Source organism: Meleagris gallopavo, chromosome 4 (genome assembly GCF_905368555.1).
Source record: "Meleagris gallopavo chromosome 4, MGAL_WU_HG_1.1, whole genome shotgun sequence".
Classification (NCBI taxonomy): domain Eukaryota; kingdom Metazoa; phylum Chordata; class Aves; order Galliformes; family Phasianidae; genus Meleagris; species Meleagris gallopavo.
In genome coordinates, this window is record NC_139407.1 from 61,858,033 (window position 1) to 61,883,375 (window position 25,343).

At 35.5% G+C, this 25,343-nt stretch overlaps 1 protein-coding gene across 3 annotated transcripts in view; it reads right to left on the minus strand.

Annotated features, from left to right (window-relative positions):
• Positions 1–1,053: 1,053 nt before the first annotated feature.
• HTT (huntingtin) overlaps positions 1,054–25,343 on the minus strand; it is a 79,473-nt gene continuing 55,183 nt past the window's right edge. For all 3 annotated transcript variants that reach the window (XM_085223558.1, XM_085223559.1, XM_085223557.1), the window contains 23 exons: positions 25,148–25,224; positions 23,837–23,975; positions 22,365–22,487; positions 20,713–20,926; positions 20,365–20,510; positions 19,648–19,825; positions 19,267–19,362; positions 18,228–18,415; positions 16,921–17,047; positions 16,388–16,488; positions 15,529–15,683; positions 15,024–15,163; positions 14,787–14,869; positions 13,848–13,978; positions 13,523–13,652; positions 12,618–12,773; positions 11,050–11,240; positions 10,152–10,266; positions 9,709–9,922; positions 9,446–9,551; positions 7,132–7,294; positions 6,354–6,514; positions 1,054–5,617 (listed from right to left, as the gene is read on the minus strand). In XM_085223558.1, the coding sequence (XP_085079684.1) occupies positions 5,404–5,617; positions 6,354–6,514; positions 7,132–7,294; positions 9,446–9,551; positions 9,709–9,922; positions 10,152–10,266; positions 11,050–11,240; positions 12,618–12,773; positions 13,523–13,652; positions 13,848–13,978; positions 14,787–14,869; positions 15,024–15,163; positions 15,529–15,683; positions 16,388–16,488; positions 16,921–17,047; positions 18,228–18,415; positions 19,267–19,362; positions 19,648–19,825; positions 20,365–20,510; positions 20,713–20,926; positions 22,365–22,487; positions 23,837–23,975; positions 25,148–25,224 (3,348 nt within the window). In that variant the 3' untranslated portion in view covers positions 1,054–5,403. The remainder of the gene's footprint in view (positions 5,618–6,353; positions 6,515–7,131; positions 7,295–9,445; positions 9,552–9,708; positions 9,923–10,151; positions 10,267–11,049; positions 11,241–12,617; positions 12,774–13,522; positions 13,653–13,847; positions 13,979–14,786; positions 14,870–15,023; positions 15,164–15,528; positions 15,684–16,387; positions 16,489–16,920; positions 17,048–18,227; positions 18,416–19,266; positions 19,363–19,647; positions 19,826–20,364; positions 20,511–20,712; positions 20,927–22,364; positions 22,488–23,836; positions 23,976–25,147; positions 25,225–25,343) is intronic.

Consider the following 25,343-nt stretch of genomic DNA (forward strand, 5'->3'; position numbering starts at 1 on the left):
TAAACCTTTTTAGGCTTTACTTCCAACAATCCTAGAAATCACAAATCTTTTCATCTCTTCAAACAGTTATGCAAAAGTTATGGTATAATTATGGTATAATACCACATGCAATCAAAGCTTTTCATCTCCTAACTGGGGCAGAGCCAAGCCAGTTCCAGAATGATGGCTGCAACAGTCCGATAGCTGCGCTGACTAAAAAGGGACAAAGCAGTACTTACATGGACAGGAGAGGCAGTGAAGAAAACTGTTAGAGAAAACTGAAGAATTCTACTCTTAGAAGTGCAATGCTTCATCTTCCTGCGTACAGTAAGCCATCTTCACCCTTTTCAAAACTTAAACTGCTACTCTTCTCCAAGCGAAGAACAAAAGCTGAAGACTATCATTCAACTAAAGCAAATGGTGACAGGAGCAGCTGCTACTACCAGCTAGCAACGCTAACAAGGAAAATGTGCGAAAAAGTTATTTTGACCAAGAATTAAACCAGCACGTGCTTGGTACATTAAGCTACTGCTTTAAAGCTTATTCCAGAATTTCCAAAGAACAGCCAAGAGCTGCAAAGTTAATCAAAACAAGATGTCTCAAACAGTCAAGTTCAGCAAGAGATCCTCCAGTGCTCGGCAGCAGGACCACCCAGAAACATCTTTTAAGATGCAGGCCCAATGGAAAGCCTAACAGCTGGGGAATCAAGCTTAGGCAAGTTAAACCATTTTTTTTCCAGCGTAACATAATCTCACCCATAGGACTGATGCAGATAAAAACATCCTCATCCAAAAATACAGCTGTATGCTTAAATTTTGCATTTTCTGATCTCAAAGTTTTATTAAGGGTGAGTATTAGACATAATTAAAAGCTCAGTTGTGATACTTTTTTATTGCAAACAGTACTGAGATTCTGAAGCATACCTACAACTGCAGATAGTTCGAGTATTCTTGCATAATGTTAAAATACTCCATATTTGATAGCTGCTGAAAAGGAGACATCGGGGAAGAATATAGTGAGAATGCAACAAGGTTTCTTTTTTTTTTTTTTTTTAAATAAACAGAGAAAAATGTCTTACAGCAATAGTTGTATTTTATTTTCTCTTTTAGTTTCAAATTGCAGTATTTTCAGCATTTCTTTAAACTTAAACAGACATCTAAAATTATATGCTTTCCTTTTATTTTGAGTACAATTGTTCTTTGGGTTGGGGCTCCAAGCTTTCGCTCATCACTGCCCTCAAGCTCTATAAGACAACAGCACAGGGTGCTGTACATCACATGCCTTTGCCTTGTCCTTCGTCAGGTTGACCCAACTTGATGGTATGTGTACACAGACTGGTGGGAAATGATAAGCTCACACAAATGCACATGACAGAAAGCAGCGCATGCTTCACAAATGCTCTGCAGCATTCATACCCAGTCAACATGAATACAACTAAAACCTGGCATACTACAGAAGCTCTCCTGGGTATGACTATGGGATTCTCAAGATTTTTCAGTGGACGCTTCAAAGTAGCATGCACAAAGAGTTCACCTGAAATCTCAATATAAGAGTAGCATATTGAACTTCCCAGTAATTTTGCTACATTGCTTACTCTGGTTCTTACAGCAGCTTGCTTTTTTTTTTTTTTTTTTTTAACTTTAAAATAAGGAAACTATCTAAATTAAAGTACTGAAGTACTTTGCTCCTTTATAACTTTTATCATCTGTATCCCTGTAACCAGAATTGTTTTAAAAATAAAAGAGCAAAGCACTTACCATTGTCACATAGTTATTTCTATCATTAGTGCAAATTTTACTTGGGATTGTACATGGAAAAAGTCTGTTTTATGCAGTGAATGTACTTGAACCAACACCTTTTACTCCCACCTCATCCCTTCCAACCACTGGGTAAGATTCTGAATGACCAAATTTAATGAGACTGCTTATTGCTATATTTATTGCTCATTATACTCTAAAAATTTCTTTTATTTAGGAAGCGTAAATGCTTAGGTATGACAGCTCCACCAACGTGTAAGACAAAAAAATACGTCTGCTGCTCTTGGAGAACTGTCTTTGCAGTGCTTCTGACACAACCTCCTTATCTGCTTTAAGAAGTTAACAGCCATTTATAAAGGAGAACGGTAAGACAGAACGCTCTTAAGGTAAATCTATTAAGTATGGATAAATGTCTTTTAATCTGAAAGCTTCCACTCATTCCCCACTTCATTTATCTAAATCTGTTCTATCATTACTTAATGCTTAAGGAATGCCCTATTTTTTAAGAAACAAAACTTCTTGGTACTGAGAAGGCATTCCTACCAAAGCAGGAGTACTGCACAGTCACTTACTTTAGGGAAGAAATGACATCTGAGTATATGCTCAAGAGAAGATTTAAATACTCTCACATTCAATTTCAACTGGCAAAATGCATAAATAGAAAATACTCTGAATACAAAATACTCTGAATGCTTTCAATAATAAATTATTTTAAATGTTTTGCATTTTTTTTCTTTAAATTCAATATCAGGATTTTCTTGGTGACCACTGTTCTGCTGTTTTGTTCTGTTGTTGCAGTCCCCACCACAGACATCTTGATTCTTGTCATTACAAGCAGAAAGGAGTGATTTCAAAACAATTTCACTCCAAAAGAAGGGAGAATGGAGAAAGCAAGGACAGGAAGAGGATAGCAAAATGTGCTGCAGGTGACATATTAGATTTGAAGCACAACTCGTGTGCCTGTTTCCATACTAGGAGGGCCCTTATTCCCTACAGGTCACTGAGAACTTCTAAAAGGAGCTGCTGTTCTTTAGAAGTTCCAGAAACATGTTTCAGGAGGTATATATATACTATGACAAATCTCCAAGAGAAGTCCAAGCAGATGGAGTAATTACTAGCAGTGAATCTATGAGTGTAAAACTGACTGCATCAGCTCTAAAGCTTGCCTAGAACTGGGTAATGCAAGTATTTGCTTAAAGGTCATTTGAGAAAAAGGGGCTTTGTCACATCAAATGCTTCTCATCCAGCCATGCTGACTGCTTGGTTCAATACACTCCTTTCAGTGGTTGGAAAGATTCTATGCCAAGTCCCAAATTGGTTGGTTTGGAAAGTTTCATAAAGGGACTAGCTCCTGTTTTCCCAAGGTAAAGTAACCAACTAGTCTGTTAATCATGAGGAGCTTAAAATTACAAAGAATTTAACAGTTTGTAACACAACATATACTGTTGGTGAGAATATGACTAACCTGATGCTTAAAAAATATATTAAAATCTATTTTAAAATTTGGAAAATAGCTTACAAAAATATCTTCACTTAAACTATATATCATACAAAAACTGACTGGTGTGTGGGTTTACAGTACAAAACGATTATTGGTGGTTACAAAAGGGAAGAGTGATCTATACTACCCTTAACGAATGCACAGGGCATTATATCTCACTGCCTTGAATTAGTCTCTTGTCAGAATTAAGGTAATTTCCAATGCAACTCAAAACTTTCAAACAGTATCTATTAAATCTTTTTCTGAACTCCTATTCAGCTTCTTTTAAAAATCACCACAGTGCTGTGGCCCAAGAAATAAGAGTAACCCAACTAAGGGCAGAAATAATTGCTCTAGATAGTAAGATCTGTAGAGAGCTAAATACAGCAATGTCTACAGTTGTTTCTACTGCCCATATTATCAGTTTTGCCTTTTCAAGAGGAAGTGACAGCAGTGGACAATTCCTTTTAAATCAATTTATGGGCAGGAGTAACAATTTTTGGTCTAGATTGGAATTAGTTTAAATACATGGGTTTAATAAATACAAATATACATATCTGTATACATTAAATGTTGTCACGTGTATAATTTCCACATATACATTATATACAGAAATACATACAAGTACATGCTCCTCCTGACAACACTATCTCATTTTTCCAAGTGTCACCAAAAGGTGTGATAAGGAATTGAAGAGAGGTTAAATATAGGACGTGACTGAAAACCCAGCTATCATTTTTCTATAATTAAAAAATTATAACAAATATAACGAAAGATGAATGCTATGCTTTCCCCAGGCAACTCACAGATCAATGGGGTTTCCTGGGTGGTAAGTAAAAGCTAAATCTGGCCTTGTGTAGTGCTATAAAATTGTTGATATTTGTACTGTGTGTCTAAAGCATTACGTGTATGACAGGTAATAAAAGCCGTTGTGCAATCTAACACCTTAGCCAGTCCCAAAGTAGACCACAGCAGCCTTCTGATTCTCAACTGCTAGTATAAATTTGTTCAAAGTGAGAGTGGTTTGAATCCAGTTGACTCCATGGTCTCAGTTAGGAAAGGTCAAATGGTTATTGACTACTGGGGAGCTTGCACTATTGTCTCTTAAATGCTGTGCAACAGATAAGAGCCATTTCTTAAGTATACAAAAGGCTGATCCAAAATAACTAGTCCTCTCTTTTACCATAACATCTCAACATAAAGGAATTCAAAAGCTACAAGTGGACCACAAGAATGCCTCCTTAATACAGTCACTCAAGACACATTAAATCAACATATTCCAGTTTTAAAGCGCTTTAAGAAAAAGTGAAATGCAAAACAAGATGTAATCTGTACATTAAGATGGAATTTCAAAAAGAACATAAATTTGAGCACAAGGAAAAATGAGGACAATACAGATGTCAAGACATTCAGTAGCGTGGCTTCTGTTCACCTTGAATTACAGCACAGCTCATGCATCACACATATTACAATTTTACATACTGTACATGATATAGAAATAGAAATATTTAAGTTAAAATTTCTTCTACTGATATATTGTACTCAAATTTTAAATCCTGAGAGAAAAAAAAAAGAAAAAAGTGTGGTTACGTATGTGCACCACATCTCCGATACCACCAACACGTGCACCACAGGATATAAGAAAGTCTGGAGAGGAATTACATGCTGGAAGTGAAACTCATGAAAGCCATCTTTTCTTGTCCTTGTTTGGGAGAGACAATTCAATAATCTCTATTTCGTACTACACAACAGTATATACACGTACATAGAACTATGAAGTTCTCTAATGAATGCAGCTTGCAATAACAGAGTGTTTCTGTCAGTTTCTTACCAGCTGCAAACACAGTGGCTTCAGCTGAACGTTAGGAAGAAGAGCAATACCAGTTACCTTGCATGTAGCACTTGCTTATAGTTTACAGTTAGTAAATCTATCTCAGTTAGTCCCAAACATCACTTGTAGAACATGGACAACTCCATCCACAGGAGCCTCGTGTCAAGAACAAAAAAAAACTGCTAGATTTTTCAGGTGATTTCCAGTGCTGCAGAACACTTCTCCTGGAAAAAAAATAAGTGGCAGGTCCATGTTTATCTCAAATGCAACCACAGATACTTCCTCGATCTCACATTTCCTATAGTTCATATCAGATTCCAACACTAGTCATGCAATTTCGTTATGCATCAGGACATTCAACATGCTGTGACCTTGTGGACATTTTGCAAACAAGTTAGGAGGCGATGATATGGGGTTCCTGGAGATGCTACCACCTCAAACACTGACTGAAAAGCCCTCCGATCTAATTCTTCATCAATCTGATGTCGGTAAAAGTCCATGGCCACCAAACAGAAGATGTTAACATCCACTTGCTCCAGTTTTCCCATTCTGCTGATAATATGTGGAAGACTGAGATATAAGTTAAGGTCATAAATGACAGAATTTGAATATATTTGGTTTACTACTTTAAACACTGCTCTCCAACGAAGTGGTGTATATTTGAGTTCACTAACAATGTGAAAAACACTTTCATGTGTTCACTGAACTGCTACTACAGGAATTCTATTTCTTCAGTAGCTTAGCACAACTTTTTTATTTCCAGAAACTTACTTTAACCTAGCAGCAGTCTTTATCTAATGGAGGAAATGGTGCAATTAGACTGAACTGCCTACAGCCAAGGAGCAGTGTTGTCATGAGGAATCATTAGATTTCAGACATGATGACATATTTATTTTTTTGCCCAGTCATGCAGTCATGAAAGGCAACTTTTTTTTTTAATTTAATATTTTTATTTTGTAGGAGGAATACAAAACAAAGAATTTAGAGGTGACTGCAAAGATGTCCAGTGAAGCTTTTTTAAAGTCTCTTAACATAATGAATTTCCAAATCAACCTGAACAGTCATAAGGAACAGAAATTTAAAAAATAGTTTTAGGTAACTGTATTCTCAAAAAACTGTTTAGAAGTTCTTTCTTCCTGAAACCTGAGGTTCAAGCACAGTACAGATAGAATAAAAGTTTGTTATTCTGGTTAAGGTTTCTTTTGAGTGTGTACTAAATTGTGTATTAGGCTCTCCTAAGCTATCAATGTCCTTTACAGAATCACATTTACCCAGAAGTGACACACATTCAATCTGTTTAGGATACATTGCTGAAATCCATTGACTGGTGGAAGCACTGACAAAAAAACAGGAAAGACTCCACACTGCCATTGCCACAGGTGTCCTTTGTGTGAAATTAGAGAGAGACAGCATCACCCAGTCACGGACCATTGAGGACTGTCCAGTGGTATGTAGTGTCTGGAATACCTGCAAAAATATTTTACGTAGGAATAAAGACAAGATATACAGACATGGGAAGGAGTTTAGTTTCTCTTCTAAAGGTTTACCTCATCTACAAAGCTCTGAGATTCACAGAGTTGTGGGAACTCTGACAGTGATTTTGCAGACTGGACTCAAGACACCTGTGGCAAATTGAAGTGAGTGCACAAAAAGCAAGACCTGCATTGTGTCTCTGTCTTTAATACATACAGGGCGCTGCATAGTGCATCGCTTAAGAGTGCATGGAGTCCAATGCGTAGGTGATGAAACACAGGATGCCAAGAAGCCCAACTATGTCTGCCAGAAGCTTGGCTGGTTTTATAGAACCATATCACCTGGAGTGCCTCCTCAAGACCAGAAGAATCTGAGCAGCAGAATCCCTGCTATTAATTTTCTCACTGTTTTTCCTTTATCAAGGTGATTCTAGATCCCCCATTTCCCCCCGAACAAAGTTCACAACAGTACACCTCAAACACTGCTGAACAGCTTATTAGATCTAGTGAAAATTATATTTGCCCCTTGTATTCAAGTACTGAAGACTGAAGAGCTGTCGCTTACTTAACAGTTCTCTGAAACACTTAAGGAAAAAGATAGATATACATTACCTTATAAACTACTGTTGCCATAAATTGTGGATAAGGCTGCTGATTGGATAGAAATTCTCCAATAACTTTATTCATTACATCTTGTGGAGGAAAAAAATCATCAAGGAATTGTGGAAGGATTCGGGCCACTACTCTAGCTTCAAAAGGAAATCCCTTCCTGATCCTAAAAATAATAGAAAAATAACATTTTATTATTTAATTCCAGTGAACATCTTGTTATTTTCAAATTAACTGCAATAGGAAGAATACTCTATTTTCATCTTTAGATAGGCAAGTCTTAAACAAGAATCAAGACCTCACCTCATCTTACACTAACAGTCTAGCCTAAGAAATCTAACAAAACTAAAATAAATTCTATAGAAGTTATTCCCTCACCTGCCCCTCCCCAACTTTTTTTCCACTTTCTTTCTCAAGTAGCCAACATTTTTTAAACTACTGGTTTAGAAACAAGATTTCACAATACAATTGCTGAAGAAGTTAAATGAGAACAAAAAAAAAAAAGATAGGGAGATTACTACTACTAATTATCAGAGAAAAGACCATTCTCTTCAACTTCTTTATCAATGACCTGTAAAAGCAGGACTGAGCATAACCTCAGTAAGTTTGCAGATGACACTAAGCTGAGTGAAGCTGATATAACAGAAGAAAGAGCTGTCATCCAGAGACAAGCTTGCAAAGTGGACCCACAAGAACCTAACGAGGTTCAGCAGCGTCCAGCACAAGGCTTATGTAGACCAGGAGAACAAATTGAGACCAGCACTGCAAAGGACTTCGGGGTTCTGATGAACAGATAGACATGAGTGTGCGCTTGCAGCCAGGAAGGTCAATTGTATCCTGGGCTGCATCAAAAGAGGTGTGCAAGGTGAGGGAGGTGATTGTGCCTCTCTGCTCTTGTGAGGCCCCATCTGCAGTACTGCATCCAGCATCCAGGCTTGAGGCCAACAAAAAGAACATGGTTGGAGCAGGTTCAAAGGAGGCTACAAAGGCTGGAGCACCTCTCCTATGGAGAAAGGTTGATGGAAGTGGGCTTGTTCAGTCTGGAGAAGAGGAGGCTCTGGGGAGACCTCGGCTTTCCAGTACTTAAAGGGTGCTTATAAACAGGAAAGAGACTTACTTTTTATTGATAGTGACAGGACAAGGAGAAATGGTTTTAAATTAAAAAATGGAAGATTTAGATAATAGGAAGAAATTCTCTGCTCAGAAGGTGGTGAGGCACTGGAACAGGCTGTCCAGAGAAGCTGTGGATGCCCCATCCCTGGAGGTGTTTGGGGCCAGACACTCTTCTAGTGGTTGGCAACCTGCCCACAGTAGGGAGTTGGAACTAGTTGGGGATGGGCTTTAAGGTCCAACCCAAGCTATTCTGTGATTCATGATAAGCAGAATCTTGATTTTCATTCATAATATCTTTGCATATTTTTCAATCAACACCAGAATGACTAATATATAACAGAGAAAAAAATTGTAAAGAGGGAGAAATCTTCAATTTAAAGAACACTGATTGGAAAATCTTCCTAATAAACACTGCATCTGTCAATGTGCTAACATCAAATCAGTAATTGTTGTAGGGAATAATCCTAAGAAATTTTCTGCTTCTAGTATTTATTCTTGTTTGTTTTACTAACTCTTAGGAATGATTTTTTCAAGCACTGCTCCAGCTCTGTTCTGAGTGCAGAACTGAAACCCTCATCCAGTTTTATGGAAAAACCACTGAACCTGCACAAAAAAAGCCAGCCATTATGCCACAAGCTACTATGCAAAATCTAACATGCTACGCTCACTTAACACAGCTTGAGATTGTCAGATCAGAACAGGGGTTATGAAATACTTCCATTAAATGAGTTCCATGTGAATACAGAAATTTTTCTGTACCCTTCCACTGCAGTTACTTAACAGTCTTGGAAAGAGCAACATGCGGGTGGGGGAAGGGGAAAAGAGGTTTTAAACTCTTAAGGATGGTTTCAAAGATTATTTCCCGTAAACTAGGATTTATATCCTTGATTACACAGAAGACATCCTGAAAAGCACTTAAGAGTTTGACCTGAAGGGAGCTGGAAATACATTTATAAAAGTATTACAGTTTGTGCAACACTGAGTATCAGTTAGGACACGTCTGTTTTCCATTTACATTCCTGTACATTTGAGCTGTGTTCAGCAATTCCATCAGTGTTCCTGTGTATACTACAAGTATCAATTTTAAGCAATAGTAAGCAGAGAAATAACATTAATTAAATATTAGAACTGTCAGAGAAGTGAGGAGACAGTGCCAAAGAATCATTTCCCCATTGGTGCCCCATATCACATTTTATCCTCTCACCTATCAAAAAGAACAGATACTCGTTCCATAGCCACGATCACAGACTCACTGTCGGGGGCTGCAGGATTTGCATCTGTGGAACGACTGGGGCTGACTTTTTCCTTTCCTAAACCAAAATAATTTGTTACAAATTTACTGCAAATGCCAGAATAATACCTTTTTATCCTTGCTAGCAAGAACAATTGAAAAAATAAATTAAAATTAGCACTGTTAGTAAGCTAGTCTTTCAGCACATCAAAAGGTATTTAAAAAACATAAAATACCTGTGTACATGCAAGTCAGCATTAGCCCAAGAGCTGCCATTGCTCTGTGGGGGCTCTGCACATTCACTCTGTCAACACTCAGTTTAACTAGAGATTCACTATCCAGCCTGGAAAGCTGCTCTGAAAGAAGGAGTCGTTCTAATCCCCTCAGGACACAATGGTAAATAATGGATGGTGTTGATTCATCGCTTCCAGACACCATGACTCCGCACATCTGAAATACAGAAAAAAGCCATCTACTTGTTTTTTTGAGGCACGTTTAGGTCACCTTCTAGCAGCATATTCTTACAACTCTTCTGTGAGGAACTGCATGTAGGACTCCTGTTTAAAGGAAGCCTGATGAAAATAAAACCTACAACACAAAAATTAAGTCAAGAGTTAAAGATACCAAGTGTTGATCCCAAGTTACATAATTACCTGTGATTGTGGGAATTACAACATACCTGTATAATTCCTGCAGAGAATTCAGGTCCTACATCAAGTGGATAGTTCTCTATCAAATAGAATGCAGCTGCACACATTACTAAGATATGCTGTTGGTTATGGACAGTCACACAACTGTAAATAAGAAAAAACACTAGTAGTTACTTACGTAAGTGATCTAGGTCAGGAATTGAGAGAATACAAACAAGCCCTAGAAATAGCAGGTATTTTTTCCATATCAAATTTATGCAGTTTTTAAACTGTAAACTGCACAATGTATCTCCAAGTGATTTGCACAAGCTATAAGAGAGCACTAGTTTTCATGGAAAGTCAGTGCAACATTCCCAAATATTTTTTCAGCAATATAATTTGAAACTATCAGTGCTTCACTTGTTTAGATGAAATTTATTCCATTACTGATGCTGCAGAGGTCAGTCAAGGAGTATGCCTCTTGACAGAAGAGTAACAAAAGGTTTAGGGAGCACAATTTACCAAAGAGACAAGAGTCTAAGAAAACAGCTTTCTCACCCTCAAGTAACTTTTTAGTTCTGAAAATAAAATCTTAAGCTGGCTAAGCTTCATTTGTAAGGTTTCAAAGAAAATGACAAGAACTTGAGCTGCCTGATACAATAACCTGCTCTAAAAAGGATTGAACATAGCAAACCATAAAGGAGCATGCAACACATGAGCATGCAACAGATCCAGTCAGACGCAGAAAGAGTGGCACTCCAAGAAAAGCTATTCCTAGCTTTTCCTAGTTCTAATAAAGCAAGCCTAGAAGTCTTATTTTTTTTTTTGTTAGTTTTTAAAAGTCAGATTAAAGTAAGCTAGTTTACTTAGACATGTACTCTTTCACTTAAAACAAACAGAACTTCTCACTTATATTAAGGAGATGGTGGGAGGAGGGAAAAGTCTTACTGTGCTACTGCTCTCAAATTGGAGAGTAAATACTCGCAGATGATTGGAATGAGTTGCTTTGCTGTCTCATCGAGCAGGTCACACTCAAGGATGTAAAGAATTCCATGCAGAGCCCCAATTCGACTTGGCATATGAGTGCTTCTTAAGGTAGATTCCAGCAGTCGACTCACTGGTTCAGCCACAGCTTTATCCTAGAACATTCAAAAAAAGTATTCGTTACAAATAAACACTAGTAAATCTTGTTGTTGGAAATACCTGGAAAAATTTAAGATTAGCAAAACAGAGACTGGCTTAAAATAGTACTTCGAATCAATGTCACAGGGTAATACATCAGATAAGAGATGATTTGCAGATTAACTGATTGAACTAATGCTATCAAAATAATTTGCTACAAATAATACACGCTATCTCGTAATTTATAACCAACAAAGTGTGCATAGTTATACATGCTATTAAGGATTCATTACTTATAGATCTTGGGCTGGAAACTGTCAGAATGATAGAATGACTTGTGTTGGAAGGGACATCATCAAGTTCCTAAACTGTTTTAAAAGCTGGTAAGTGCTAACAGCCTGTGTACAAATGAATACTCTGCCATCTACTCAACTAATAGTAGAGTGCTCCACTTTTTTTTTTTTTTTCCAAAACCAATGGCACCTAGTTCTGCACATCTTTCTATCCATCACTCCTACATTTAAGCTAGTATTGTATACTTTACCAAAATACAACAACCTACTAGAATACCTAAAAACTATTCTGTACTGCTACACTTGAACAGCGAAGTCTTATTTTTCTTGCAATGTATTCTAAGTATTTAGTAGAAATTATTTATTTTACTTAATTTTGGTATTTGTGAAGAATCTAAGATACAGGCCAGTTTTAAAACATGCGATCTTAGTTGCTCCTTTTAAGCAAGTTTTGAACATGACAGAGCATGGGACAACATGCTGCTCTCAACTGGAATTAACCTTTTATTTTCTCCCACTTACAGAGATGTGCAGCTGTTCACTTGTGGGAAAGTGTTATTAACTCACTGAGTGGGTAATTGCACAGTCAGCACAGTCAGAACAAGATGATCTCTACAACTCCTTTAGTATGTCTGGCATCACTTCCACAGCATTCCTCTGTACAGGTGCTGCTGCAGTAGCTACTCAAACTACTGTCCCAAAATGTTTTAAAACATTTCTTATCATTACTATCAATACAATTTTATGTTAGTTTCATATGAAGTTTATAGAAATGCTAGCTCAAAAAGAATCTCATTTTTTTTTTTCAGAAGTGGTACTCTCTGAAACGTCCATTGAAAGATACTATTCTTCGTTGGCATTCATAGTTAAAGAGAGTAACATTAATTTGTATTACTAAATGTCCATTCTCTAAATATGGAATGACAACAGAAGTAAACAAAAAGCAAGGGAAAGAAAAGAGTTACAAGACTATCAAGTTAAGTGTCTTTGTATCTTAAAACAAGAAAGATCAGCAGCAACTACCAGATTTCGCAGTGGAAGATAAGGACTAGTACACCTAAACTCATCAACTTGAAATAAATTTCCATGAGAATTTCTTACCATCCCAAGAACAGCTGCAGCCTTACAAGTGGCTGGTATCAAATACTGTATAAGAATCTCATCTTCTGATGGATGCACCTTTCGCAATTCTGTCAACGTTGTATACATCATCTCAAACTGATTTCTTTCTGTAAATAAGTCCGATACTGCCAGGAGCTATGCACAAATTCAAATGAACACACAAAAAGCCTATTAGTAGTCCCTTAGAAGAGGCATCTCCTTTAATTGTTAGCAAATATCCTTTAATTGACCAAGATGTTTGGAAAAACAATTGTTAACTTATGCAGAATTCTACCATCCATCCCAGTAAAAAATTACCTTAAAATGGTCCTTTTTTTCCCCCACAAAGTTTACAAAATCAAATCCACTACAGTAAGTAGTTCTGTAAAATGAATGAATGCTGCCAATTACAATGTGTTTGAACTCCCAAAACTACGCAATACATGATCTGCAAAGACAGTTCAATGTAGGCCTCCTTATCAGCACATAATGCCTATCAAGACACATTCTTTAGTTTTGCTTTTATACTTTGTCATTTTAGTCCTTTAATACATTGGTTTTTTCACTTTTTTTTTTTAAGAAGAAAGAAAAAGCAAAACCCTGAAATCTGTTTATTGTAAACAATCAATTTTAAAAGGACTGCCACATGACATTAAGATGTCTGTAATGCAGTAGCAAAATACTCAAATTCAGGTGCTTACATTGTTTCAAACGTTGTAATGTTATAATTGTGCAAGTTATATTTCCACACTAACCATATAATATCAATGCCAAGAAAATAACTTTTTTTTAAAAAAAAAAAAGCCAGCATTTCTTACGTATTAAAAGATCCTTTACAAATGATGTTTAACTCCAAAGATTTGTTAATATACACTCAACGATTCAGAACAATATTTTAGACTTACTGATCGCACAACTTCACTAATCAATATGACTGGCGTTCTCTTGTTAGGGTTTGATGGCAATATCCACTGACTATACAGTTCAAGTAAGAACTGAGAACAAGAATGTATATCTACACCAGCCCGATGCTTCCTGCAAAGCACGATAAGCAAGGGTTAAAATGGCTATTCTTAAGTTCTGTCAAAATGCTCAGTTTGAAACAGGGTTTAGTACTTATATTTTTTATCTTATTTGCATCCAGTGTCCAATTAAAAAAGCTGTTTTACTCAACTCTGAATTTTGATTATATAAAAGGTTATTTGACAAGTTAAAGGAGAGACAACGTACCTGGTGTTAATAGGAGAGGTCGGTGGTGAGGAAGGAACAGGTACATCATTCTCATCTTCCTCATCCTCACCCCACTCTTCTTCTCTCAATGGAGTGATATTATTTCCTAACCATATGGAATGTATAGAGACCTTACAGCAAGAAAAAAAAAAAAAGGGAATTCATCATTCAACATCTTCAGTCAGATTAGTAAAATTCCAGAAGTCCAGTATATTTTTCATTTAAATTACAGGACATGAACATAGCCTCAAAGATCATCTACGTGAATTGCACATCACAATTTTTTTTAAACCTTTTTCAATGTTTTAGTTGAACTCGGTATGATGTGCATACATCATTCAAAGTTAACATATTAGATCCTAAATCTAAAGCAAAGTGAAGGTATTCACAATTCATACTGAGCAAGAAAATAATTAAGAACAGTAATGACTGCAATTCAAATTAATTGCAATTTAACCTTTCTTCTGAAACGAGAACTGAATGCAATGTTAATTACTTTCACTCAGGCTATCTATAAAAAAACCTCTATGTTCTTCAGGTTTTCTTTATAAAATTTAAGAAAATCCCTATGTATTTAAAGTTAAAACAACATTGCATAGTTATCCAGTAATTTTTCTTTTCCTAAGAACAGCTGTATGCTTGCAACAGCAAATTAAAATCCAATAGCTAAAGTTAAGCCTAATACCACATGGGCTTTTTAACACACAGGGCTGAAGAGCAGAATAATTCCATAGCTGGCTCAAAGGCCAAGCACACACACAAAAGCAAAACTTCTGAAAGGTGGATTAACTGGCTGAGAGGAATCATGCAATTATGATCTACTCTTAATGTCAGAGGCCTTCATTTAAATTTGATGTTAAGCAACATTTCTCAACTGGATTTTCAAGAATTAGAAGAAAATGTAATAAAAGTCAAGTTCAAAGTTAAGTTTTAACAAACCTGCCCCAGTTTATAATCCATATCTCCTATTTCTCGTTCAGTATTGATTTGCAATAAGAGTTTTTCATGGCTGATAAGAGCACCTAAAGCAAAACAGAAGGCAATTTTAAAAAATATGTATATCTTAAAATGGCTTATTTTCTTGCAAACTGGGTTTCAAATTCCTAACAGTATCATTTCTACTTTTTAAATCTAAGAGAAATTCACTCTCTCTCTCACTCCAACAAAGGCACCTACCTGTGCTAACAGGAGAAAGTGATGGAACAGGGTCCCAAGCTTGATATAAGTGATGAGTAGCAATATTATCTCTCTTAGATACCATTGCTTGGATTTCTTGTTCAACAATTCCCCTGATAACACTTAGCTTCCTCCCAAACCTGAAAACCCAACAGAAATTGATTAAAGTAGATTTTCCCTTTAACGATTTTGTGCAAGTCTGACTAGCTTACTCTACAATGTTGTGTGTCTACACTTACTGGCATTTTAAGGGATGCTAAAACTGAGAAATGTTTAGAGATATATTCTGCACACTGTTGACTAGATTTTACATTCATTGTCTTCTTCCAGATACTGTCTTTTTACTCAGCAAGTTTATGCAATTTCTGTGCAAACAGATCCACCTTTATACATTTATTAAAAAAAAAAGTCTGTGCATATTTGCTATTGCTAGATTAAGCTAAATGTAATGACATATTAATCACAAGCATAAATTTACACATTTCGAAGTGGAAAAAAAAAATACCTTGTGTCCAGAGCTTTTAAAGCTTTGTTGCGAGGCTGCTGTTCCAAACAACTGACTGCTGGATTGCCTGCAACAGGTATTGTCATTGCACTCAGCACCAAGGAAGTTATGGCTTGTACTGCAAGAACATTAATTTGGGTCCTCTCTGTATCTTCCTGTAAAATGAACTTACTGTAATTTGAATTGGAAAAAAAAAAAAGAATCCTGAAAACCCTGAATATTGGTTTGTTACCTTCCACTAAATTACCATTAACAAGTCTGGCAACTAGACTTCTTCCTAGCCAGATATCTAGCTGACACTGACAGATGCAATGCACGCAATGCACACAAATCACTGCAAGTAGCAAAAGGGCATCCTTCCATCACTGAAATTCTACATGCACACTCTTATCCTAACAGCATTAAAATCTCAAGGTGTCCATTTCAGAGCGTTCAAATTGTATATTTTTCTTGTTAGAACCAATCCATTAGTTTCCTGTTGAAACAAAGCATCAAATGAAACCAAATCTGAGTTGAATAGCTTCTGAAGTTTCCACGTTAGCTAATTTTATTTACAATGCTTTTAGGAAAAGAACTCAAATTCATCACTGATTTTTCAGCAGCATTTTTCTGGGTATCTTTAACTAGATACAGTCATTACTCTAATGCTGCTTTCAAACCACAATGGTACAGATTCAGTATTTGTCACCACTGATAGATAGGTCTAAACTCACATGGACTTGCAGACAAGAAACTAAAACTAGAAGTAGTCTCTCCACTTTGGTCACTACTTTTCTGTTTGACAGACTTATTAACAGAAACAGTTTTCCTTAGTTCCAATTAAAATTTAATTTAAAAAACATTCAGTGAGCAACATTACCTCTTGTTGGTTCTCTTCTTGGTCCATTACAATAGGCTGAGTTACAAGTACACCAAGTAAAGTCGCCCAAGTCTCTTCAAACTGGGTACGGCTGATCCATCCTAAGAAAACACACAGCAACAGCCATTTGTGTCTTAATACAGAACTAAACGTGGAACATTAAACCTGTAGAAACAATGTGCTATTTCATACTGCTTCCTCTTCAACTGAGGATTTTTGTAATCATTACAATTTAATTATAAATTGTTTATTTTAGAAAATAAAAAATTGGAAGGACTCTGAACAATATCATCTTCAGGTTCTTTTTTTTTTCTTTCCTATTTTTACCATACATACAGATATTTTGTCCAGTGTTAAAAAAGATGACATCTATCAGGTTTTCAAAATAGAGAAGCATCCAAAAAGCTGGACTTTTTTTTTTTTTTTGAGGTCTGATGTAGCAGCAAACTCAGTTATCTGCTAACTTCACAACTTACTGAGGGAAAATAAGAAAAGTAAGAGCCAACTGCATTCAATTTTAATTTTGTACATACCGAGTGTATTAATGCGATAGATGAACTCTTTAAAGATTTCTTTTTCTTGAAGAAATTCTACTGGGATTTCAGGAAAAACTGTGCCAAAGTCACCTGCAGGCTTTGGCGACCAGCCTAATTTCCAGACCTGGTGAAATACAAAGAAAGAAAGATTCTTACTGTTCCAAAACAGTAATAGCACTAACATGACAATAATACTTGTATATAACCATTCAAATGCAATGAGACACAAATCACTAAAATAATTCTCCAAATAAAAAAAACATACAGAAAGATTACATAGCTAATGCAGGTAGCACATTTTGCACTTTTTCTCTGCATGTTTCTCACTATGAATTAATTATTTAATCCTACCTTCCAAGTTAAAGCATTAAAGAAAATGTTGCTGTCACATATTGCAGTTTAAAACTTAAGTTATGCTAAGTACTAGGTAACACCTGAATTGAGTACAGTAATACAGGGATAACAAATAACAGATGGCTAAAGAAGCATAAAGATGCATCTGAGAATGGCCAAAGAAGTCTTGATTTATCAAATTAGTATCTTTTGCCATCCCCTCATAAACACAGTGCTGAGAAACTCTACACAGGGATCAGGAAATCTACTTCTGCTTTACTTCATAAGAACTTGGACACATTTCAGATGATTGTTTTTAATGTATCAACTTGAAATCATTTCACAACATTAACAATACATTGGAAGTAATCATGAAGTGTTATTAAATCCACATTGTGTCTGCCAAAAAGGAGAGACTGAAATACTTTGTCCAAAGGATCTACGGTGACTTAGGAAAAATGCACAATCTAAAAGTACCTGCATGGTATGCCATGGTACCACTATTAAACATCTGAGTTGATTTAGACTCTGGGATCATCTCAGCATCTTTGCATCATTGTGGTACTTACTTAGCATGCCATCAAATAAACTTGTGAATCAATGTCACAGACATCCATGTATATTTTGCACTCTTTCCAGGGTTAAACAATTTTGCAGGACAGAAGGAAATATTAAACCCTATCAAAAATCCCAAATCCTTGCCTAATTTTCTTTCAATTACTGCCTGGACATTCATCCAAGAATGTAAGGAGCGAAATTACACCCCATTCTAGTTAGAATTCTTACTTCATAACTTTATTTTATATCTTTACAATGCTCTACTATTTAGAGTTTCAAAACCTAAACTGGGTGATCAAAGTAGATACTGATCGAGTCCTAATAATATGTAAGTTAAGATGCAGTCTAGTTTGTTTATGCAAAAAGTTCTCTGGAAGCTTTTACAGCCTGAAAATTAAACATAATGAACATACCAAGGGAGGCACTCTTGTGTAACTGTTCACTAGAGGCAGCCTTGCTAAACTGATGATGATATTCTTGAGGACAGGAGTGAGAAATGCTGGGATACTGCTGTTTCTATGATGACCCAAAGCCAGAACAGTCTGCAAACATTCCACCATCTCAGCTATCATTTCACAAGCTGCAGTAATGTGTTTCACTTCTTTTGGGGGAGAAAAAGATATTTATTTTTATGAATCTATTCAAAACACACCAGTTAAATTCATATAAAAAGAAGTGTAAAAGCTTAATTAAAACATATGCCAAGAAGTACAAAACCACACTAAGGACAAAGACAAAAAAAATGTTCTACAGCAGTTAGCTAGTTAAAAAAAAAAAAATACTACCACCACCTTCCCTGCAATTGTTTGTATTGCTTGCCAGTCTCAGTGCTAGAGAATATCAATAGCTGAGATCGGCCAGAAAAACATGCAAGAAAAGCAGAAAACATGCAAGTTTCTTAACCCCACATTGAACAGAGCTTTTCTTACAATGTAAAGTGATGAAACTCACTTATCTCATAAGAAAGCACTTTCATAGCTGGCTCTGAGCTAGATCTGATAAACAGGTCGATTCTCTACATGGAAATGAAATCTTACACTAAACAAGCACAGCTGGATATAAAAGACAGTGCTAACCATTTTAGAGGACTTGACTTTCACCCAGTACCGTACTCCCATTAGAGTAGAAAGGCAGAAAATGAGTCTGTCATTTGTTTTTAAATATTAATTTTTAGATCCTACCCTCAGGTGAAATTTAAAAATCCTACAGCATTTTAAAAAGCTCAGTCTGCAGCATGCTGCACAGCTGACAAAACTGCCTAAAGAAAAATCTCCATTAACATTTCAAGCTTTCAAGTAAAAAATATATGTATGAAAACTGTCAATCTATACCTGATAAGCATTTATCGAATAGAAGTAAACTTTCAGATGAAATCTTGTTTAAAAAAATCAGTAATTGAAATTTTTCTTTTGTGAAAATCTAAAACAAATGTGGAATTCAATGTTTACTTACTGTGCATGTTTGAATCAACTTCATTCTCACTTAAGCCTTTTGAAGCATTCTTCTTTCTTTCTGGACTAAGAAGTTGATTTCCAGGTTCAACTGCAACTGAATTTAGACAAAAATATATAACAGTAGTATCTTTTAAATATCCTACATTCCATTTTTTTTTTTTTTAATTCTTCTTACTTACAACTGTTAAAAATCTACATTTCCAAGGCACTTGCTGAGATCAAAAATAAACACAAAGTTTTAAGTGTTAAATTAAAACACTAAAAATAAAGTGCCACAGAAATGACTAGAAAGGACTCACAGGATATACTGCAAACACCTAGCATTGAATCAGTGGAACTATTAAGAATTTTTTTTCACAGCTGTTCAAATGGGACTCACCTGCTTCTATGATAAACTTAATGCAATTAATTAAGGAGCAAGCATATGTCACATTAACTGCAGAAGCCAGCAAATTCCAGAGGTTAGGCTGCTGTAAAGTCAGACAGCAGCAATCCAGAGCAGCTTGCAGATCTATACTTATTGGAAGTCGGTCATGTATTAAATGCCATGTTAACGCCTATGAAAAAATAAACAATTGCCATTAGAACAAAATTCTCAAAGCATATGAATTTATAGTTGAAGGTTTTTGTTGGCTTCTGGTGTTTTTGTTTGTTTACAGCAACACATAATATATATATTTTTCATAAGTTGTACAGAAAAAATGATTTTGTTTCTTGAGAAAACAGAAAAGTACAAGAAAATTAAGAGCATTAAACAGAGGGGAAAAAAAGAAAGCAAAACAAAAATAAAAAAAATAATTAAAAAAACAAACAAACAGATCCTTGTCTACCCAGTGTACCAGAAACAGTGCAGGGCATTTTTCCAAAATGTCAAGATCATTGTATCTTTCAGTCGATTTCTTTTTGTAAAAAGCTACCCTTGCCCAATAAGCCCATCTGATTTTCTGGCACAGATCAAGTAAAAGAACCACTGAATAAACTTCTGCAGTAAGACAAGTTGCCCAGATCAAAATTCACTCCATAGTGATCAATTTAAGTCAAAGTTGGTTCCCTCCCAATATTTCTTCACATCTTTATTTACGCTTTAGTTTCCTACCTCTATTGACATCACGACAAATCTCAGGATGTCATCCTCTTTGTCAGGAGGAACACGGAGACTGGTTGGTAGTTTTGAGAGTAACAACAAATACTGAGCGAGCGCACGACAAAGCATCATCACAGACTGATACATCACCTCATCGCCTACGAGACAAGACAGGATGTAATCTACAAGTCTGAGTTTTTTCCGTCAATAAATGTTTTTCAGAATTATTTCATAGGCATTTTTATGCCAAGCATCTTAACTTTTTTTTTTTTAAATAGTAAGTTCATGTATTGACAAGCCATCTGCAAACTACCTTTGTAGAGGAGAGAATAAACTTAAAGAGACCATTATTTCTATTACCAAAGATATCGTTTAGTTTTTTCCAGTAGGCCGATGGCTCAGTTGGCAAAAGTGGTTGGAAAACCTGGTGGCTGGCAGGAAGGTTTAATACAGTGGCAGACACGTGATCCAGTGTCACTCTCCGAGCTGCTTCAAAAAGGCTACTCTTCTGGTCTCTTGAGATTTCACTCATGCCAAGGCTTAAACAAGGTGCTAACAAGCTCAGGTTGAATTCCTGAAATTAAACAGTAAATACAAAGTAAATAACCTGCTTTTAAAGAAAAGCAAATATTTGACAGAACTGCTCTCCCCAGTTAATATAATAGTAAATTAACAGTTTATTAATTTACAAGACCTCCATTCTATTATGGTGTAACAACACCATAACTGAGATCACATTTGTCTTCAGTTTAAATTCTAAACATCAATATCCTTGTCTGGAAGGGAAAAATCAATATGGCCAGTACAAGTTTTCAGAACAGAATATGAATAAAGCTGCTGAACTGTACACAAAGAATCTTCAGCAAGATTTATTTGTTGATAAACTGATTCTTAAAAAGATTTCAACATAAATAAGTGCAAATTTCTCAGTGGGGAAAACAAGGAAACTTCTGCTGTACTTCCCAGATAAGTTATACTCCTGTTATGCAAAGCATAACATAACTCTGTGTATTCTGCCTGAAAACTTAATGCATTTCCCTTTTTTCTTTTTCTCTAACCTTATACTCAGAAGTTATTTAAAAACACTTTTGCTGAAACTTTCCAAAAACATATCAAGGAAAATGAACAGCAATTCAGCCCAAAATATTAAAATTTTAGAAATATTAGTTAACAGAGGGTTGAAAAGTGCAAGCTCTATCAGTTGTTTGGTATGCATGTTTGGACAAGTCACTCTCCGAAAAACAAAAAAAGAACTACCACCACCATCATGACCCATTTCATAAACATCACAGGAACTTATATCCTCTTTAAAGAAAAACCAGTAGAAAAAAATAAATTTGAAAATAAAACTATAAGCTCAACTTCACTTAAATTCATGTTTTGCCTTCTCCAGAAGTACCTCTAGTAAAATGAATCTTAAATTCTAAAACATCTGAAAGGTGTAGCTCAACAGTGTGACTCCACAGGATCTATATTTGAATATTACTCATTTCTCCTCAAAATGAGAAAGTATAAAATCTTTTTAAATAGTTTCCCACTATCATTTCAGCATGCCAACAGTGAACGTACTGTAGAGAATTTGAGCAAATTATGCTCTTAATAAACCCAGCTATGTGTCACTACAGATTCACCATCTGTGTCACGAGAGCTATATTAGAAGCTAGTATAGATGATCAAAAGTTTCAGAATCACCTGGTCTTGTAAAAGGCTGTGCAACAAAATTATGTAAAATGACAGAACTGTGGATATGTAAACTTGCACCTCACTTCCACTTCATACACACAATCTGCACTATTAGAAAACTATTAGCACCATTGCTAGACAGAGCCAGAAAACATTCAGCATTTCATTTCCCAAACCTAATGAAATCCAATAGGTGAAGAGCTAGCATTACATAAATCTGAAATGTATGTATTTAAGAATCTAATGTATTAATACTACCAACTAGAATATCCAAAACAATTTAATACAACATCTTCAGCTGATACTGTTCCATCAGACAAAAAAGTTACCTTGCTGTTCATGAAGGAGTTCAGGTCAGGCTGAGGAATTCTGTTTAACAGTTCTGCACCTTCTAGTAGTGCTGAGTCAGACTTGATGCAACACTGAGACCTCACTAGTGACATATACCACTCCTTTAATAATCGAAGAAAATAAGTTCATTACAGATTTTATTTTCACAAAATTGAAACAATTTCAGGAGTGGAGGGAGAACTGCTTAATGTCATTTAATTGTGGTTAAGAAATCTTTAGGCTACATTAATGTCAACAACAAGAACAAAAAAGAAACTGCAAAAAAAAAAAAAAGCTATGAGAAAATGCAAAATAGATGACTGATGAACGGATCATCTTCAGATAAACAAACAAGTTATCTATTTCCATGGAGTCTACACAAGAAACAAAGCCAAAAAAGCTTAGCATATAGCATACGTATATTAGGATTGAAAAGCTGATGACAGCATTTAGAAAACCTGGAGTATTTGGTAGTCAAGTATAATAAAACAAAAAAAATATTGCAACAAGGAAAAAAAAGTCTTCAGAATCAGTGGCCTATCATATCAGATGAAGACAGCATCTACACTGAAAGATGCACTGAAACAAATTAAGACTTACTCCTTACATTTATAGTGCTGAGCCTAGAGAAATAAGTTAAAAATATAACTAATTTAATTGAAGAATATGAAGAGTCAACTTTTTTTTGTTTCCTTTATCAATTAATGGACATCCAGAATCAGCTGATACTAATCAGAAACTAACTGTGGAGGAAGCATATGAAAACTTCCTTTGTGCAAGATTTGAAGTTACACAGAGGAAGACGACAGAAAACGAGAGGTCAATGGTTTCCGGGCACAGCCTTTCCTCCTACTATCTAAGTTGTTCTCAGTCCTTCTGTTAAGTCAGTGTGTTCCACAACTCACTTGGACGGCTCTAAATTATCAGCTAATCAGTAATTTTTGCCATCTCTATTAAACCTGTTTAAAGTTTCTATGCATCGCTATAGAACATGACGTAATAAAAGGAGAAATGGACTGGAAACTGGAAAGAAAGGAAGATAAAGACCTCAAAATTCTCTTAGCCTTCCATCCTGCACTGAGGTAAATGTATCTAATTACATGTCAAACAGAAATTCAAAAAGAGAAAACCAGCTATTTTCAGTCAACAAATTAATAAAACTGATCACTGCTGGAAACACATCAAGAAAACAGATGACAGTATATGTCTATATGAACCTTCTTGTAAATCTTTCCTCTAATTTTGTGGAGAGAAAAAAAACTTCATAGTTTTTCATGGCACCATATACATAAGAAATATGCATGCACATTTTAATTATTAATCTTTAGCCTAACAGCTATCACATGAAATCATTCACTGATCCCTATTTGAGATTGACAATTTTAAGAGCATAGTAAAAATAAGCTGCTATCAAATATGTCATAATAAGAAGAATACTTTTTGAGCAAGGCATTTCTAAATAGAATCTTACTTTATCTAGAATTACATTCTCTAAACCTGGTTGGTCTTCTCCATCTAGTGGGTGCAAGGTAACCAGAGGTGAAGGACTAGTTGTGTCTGGTGCCACCATAAGACGAAATCTATCCAAGAGTGAGTAAAGTCTTTGGTGTCTGAAAATAAAAACAAGCGTCAGCAAAGAGCTAACTTAGTTTCATAAAGCATTTAAAAAAAGAAACTCATCCAGTGAACTAATGTTCATAACTGGGACAGAAAAGCACTAGCATCATGAGATTTTTGCTGGATCATCCACATGATGTAAAACTGCAAAATTCACCAGCTACCAACCGACAAAAAAATCAATCCTGTACCACCAGCAATAAAGATTTGATTTAGACTTTGAGCTTGTACATGCTTATGCATAAAATGCAAGCTGTTCAATTTCTTTAAGTAGTATACCTTTTTAGTGAATAAGAATAAAATTTAACACACAGACTTGACTGCATATGAACACGTTCTATCAGATTCCAAACAAGAATCCACTTTAAGAAAACGGAGTAAAAGTAAACTGATATTTAAGATTAAGAATTTCTGTCTGTGGCTTTAAAAGCCACTGCAATCCATGTTTTCTTTTTGTTTCTTTTTCTGATTCCAGTACTGCACTGGTACTGTAAAAGTCATTTGGAGATTCTGACTGCTATTATATTGTTAAGTTAAATTTCCTAAGTGAAGGCACATTGCTATCAATCTACCACTGTCTTAGGCTTCATGTTCTTTACCCCTACTTCTATTTCCTATTTCAGTCAATAGATATCAACCTCCGATAGCAATGACATCAGGAGAATTAAATTACTCTTTCCATCATTGAGTAAGGCTTTTGAAAGGACTTTTGAAAGAAATGCTTTGTTCCTTTTTATAATAGTAGTTTACTTATAAACAACACGAAGATTAAATCAGTGAATGGAAAAAAACCAACAACTGGAACCAACAAAATCTGAGGAAACAACTCTGAGGAAAATAAAGTTGTTTTCACAGCAATGTAGTTTGTGATTTTTGCCAAAATTAATTGGGGGTAACTTTTAAAAGTTAAATACTTCTAAGGTTTGGGATAAAGAGAGTCTGCTGTCTCTGAGCCTTTGGCTTTCCTGAAGTTGCAAAATGCATTTAAGTAGTAAACTCATACAAGCAACTGTCTTTGAGTTACAGTAAGCATGAACCTTATATGATGCTTTACTCATTTCACCTCTTAACAGGATTCACTATCTTAGCTTAAAAAAACTCAAACCTATCATAATTGCTTCTACAAAATTCCTTAACTTGATATTTTAACAGGTACCGGCATTACCTCGTTGCTAATCCACTGTTTTGAAGGTATTCCTGAATTCTATCCAGTTCTTCAACTGGTAACTGAGTAATGCTGTTCTATAGGAGTCACAAGAAAACAAGTAAAATACACATATGTACTTAGAACAGATTATGAGATTTATATGCTGATAAAGTGAAATGCAATCATTCATATCTATATATATTATAAAGTATTA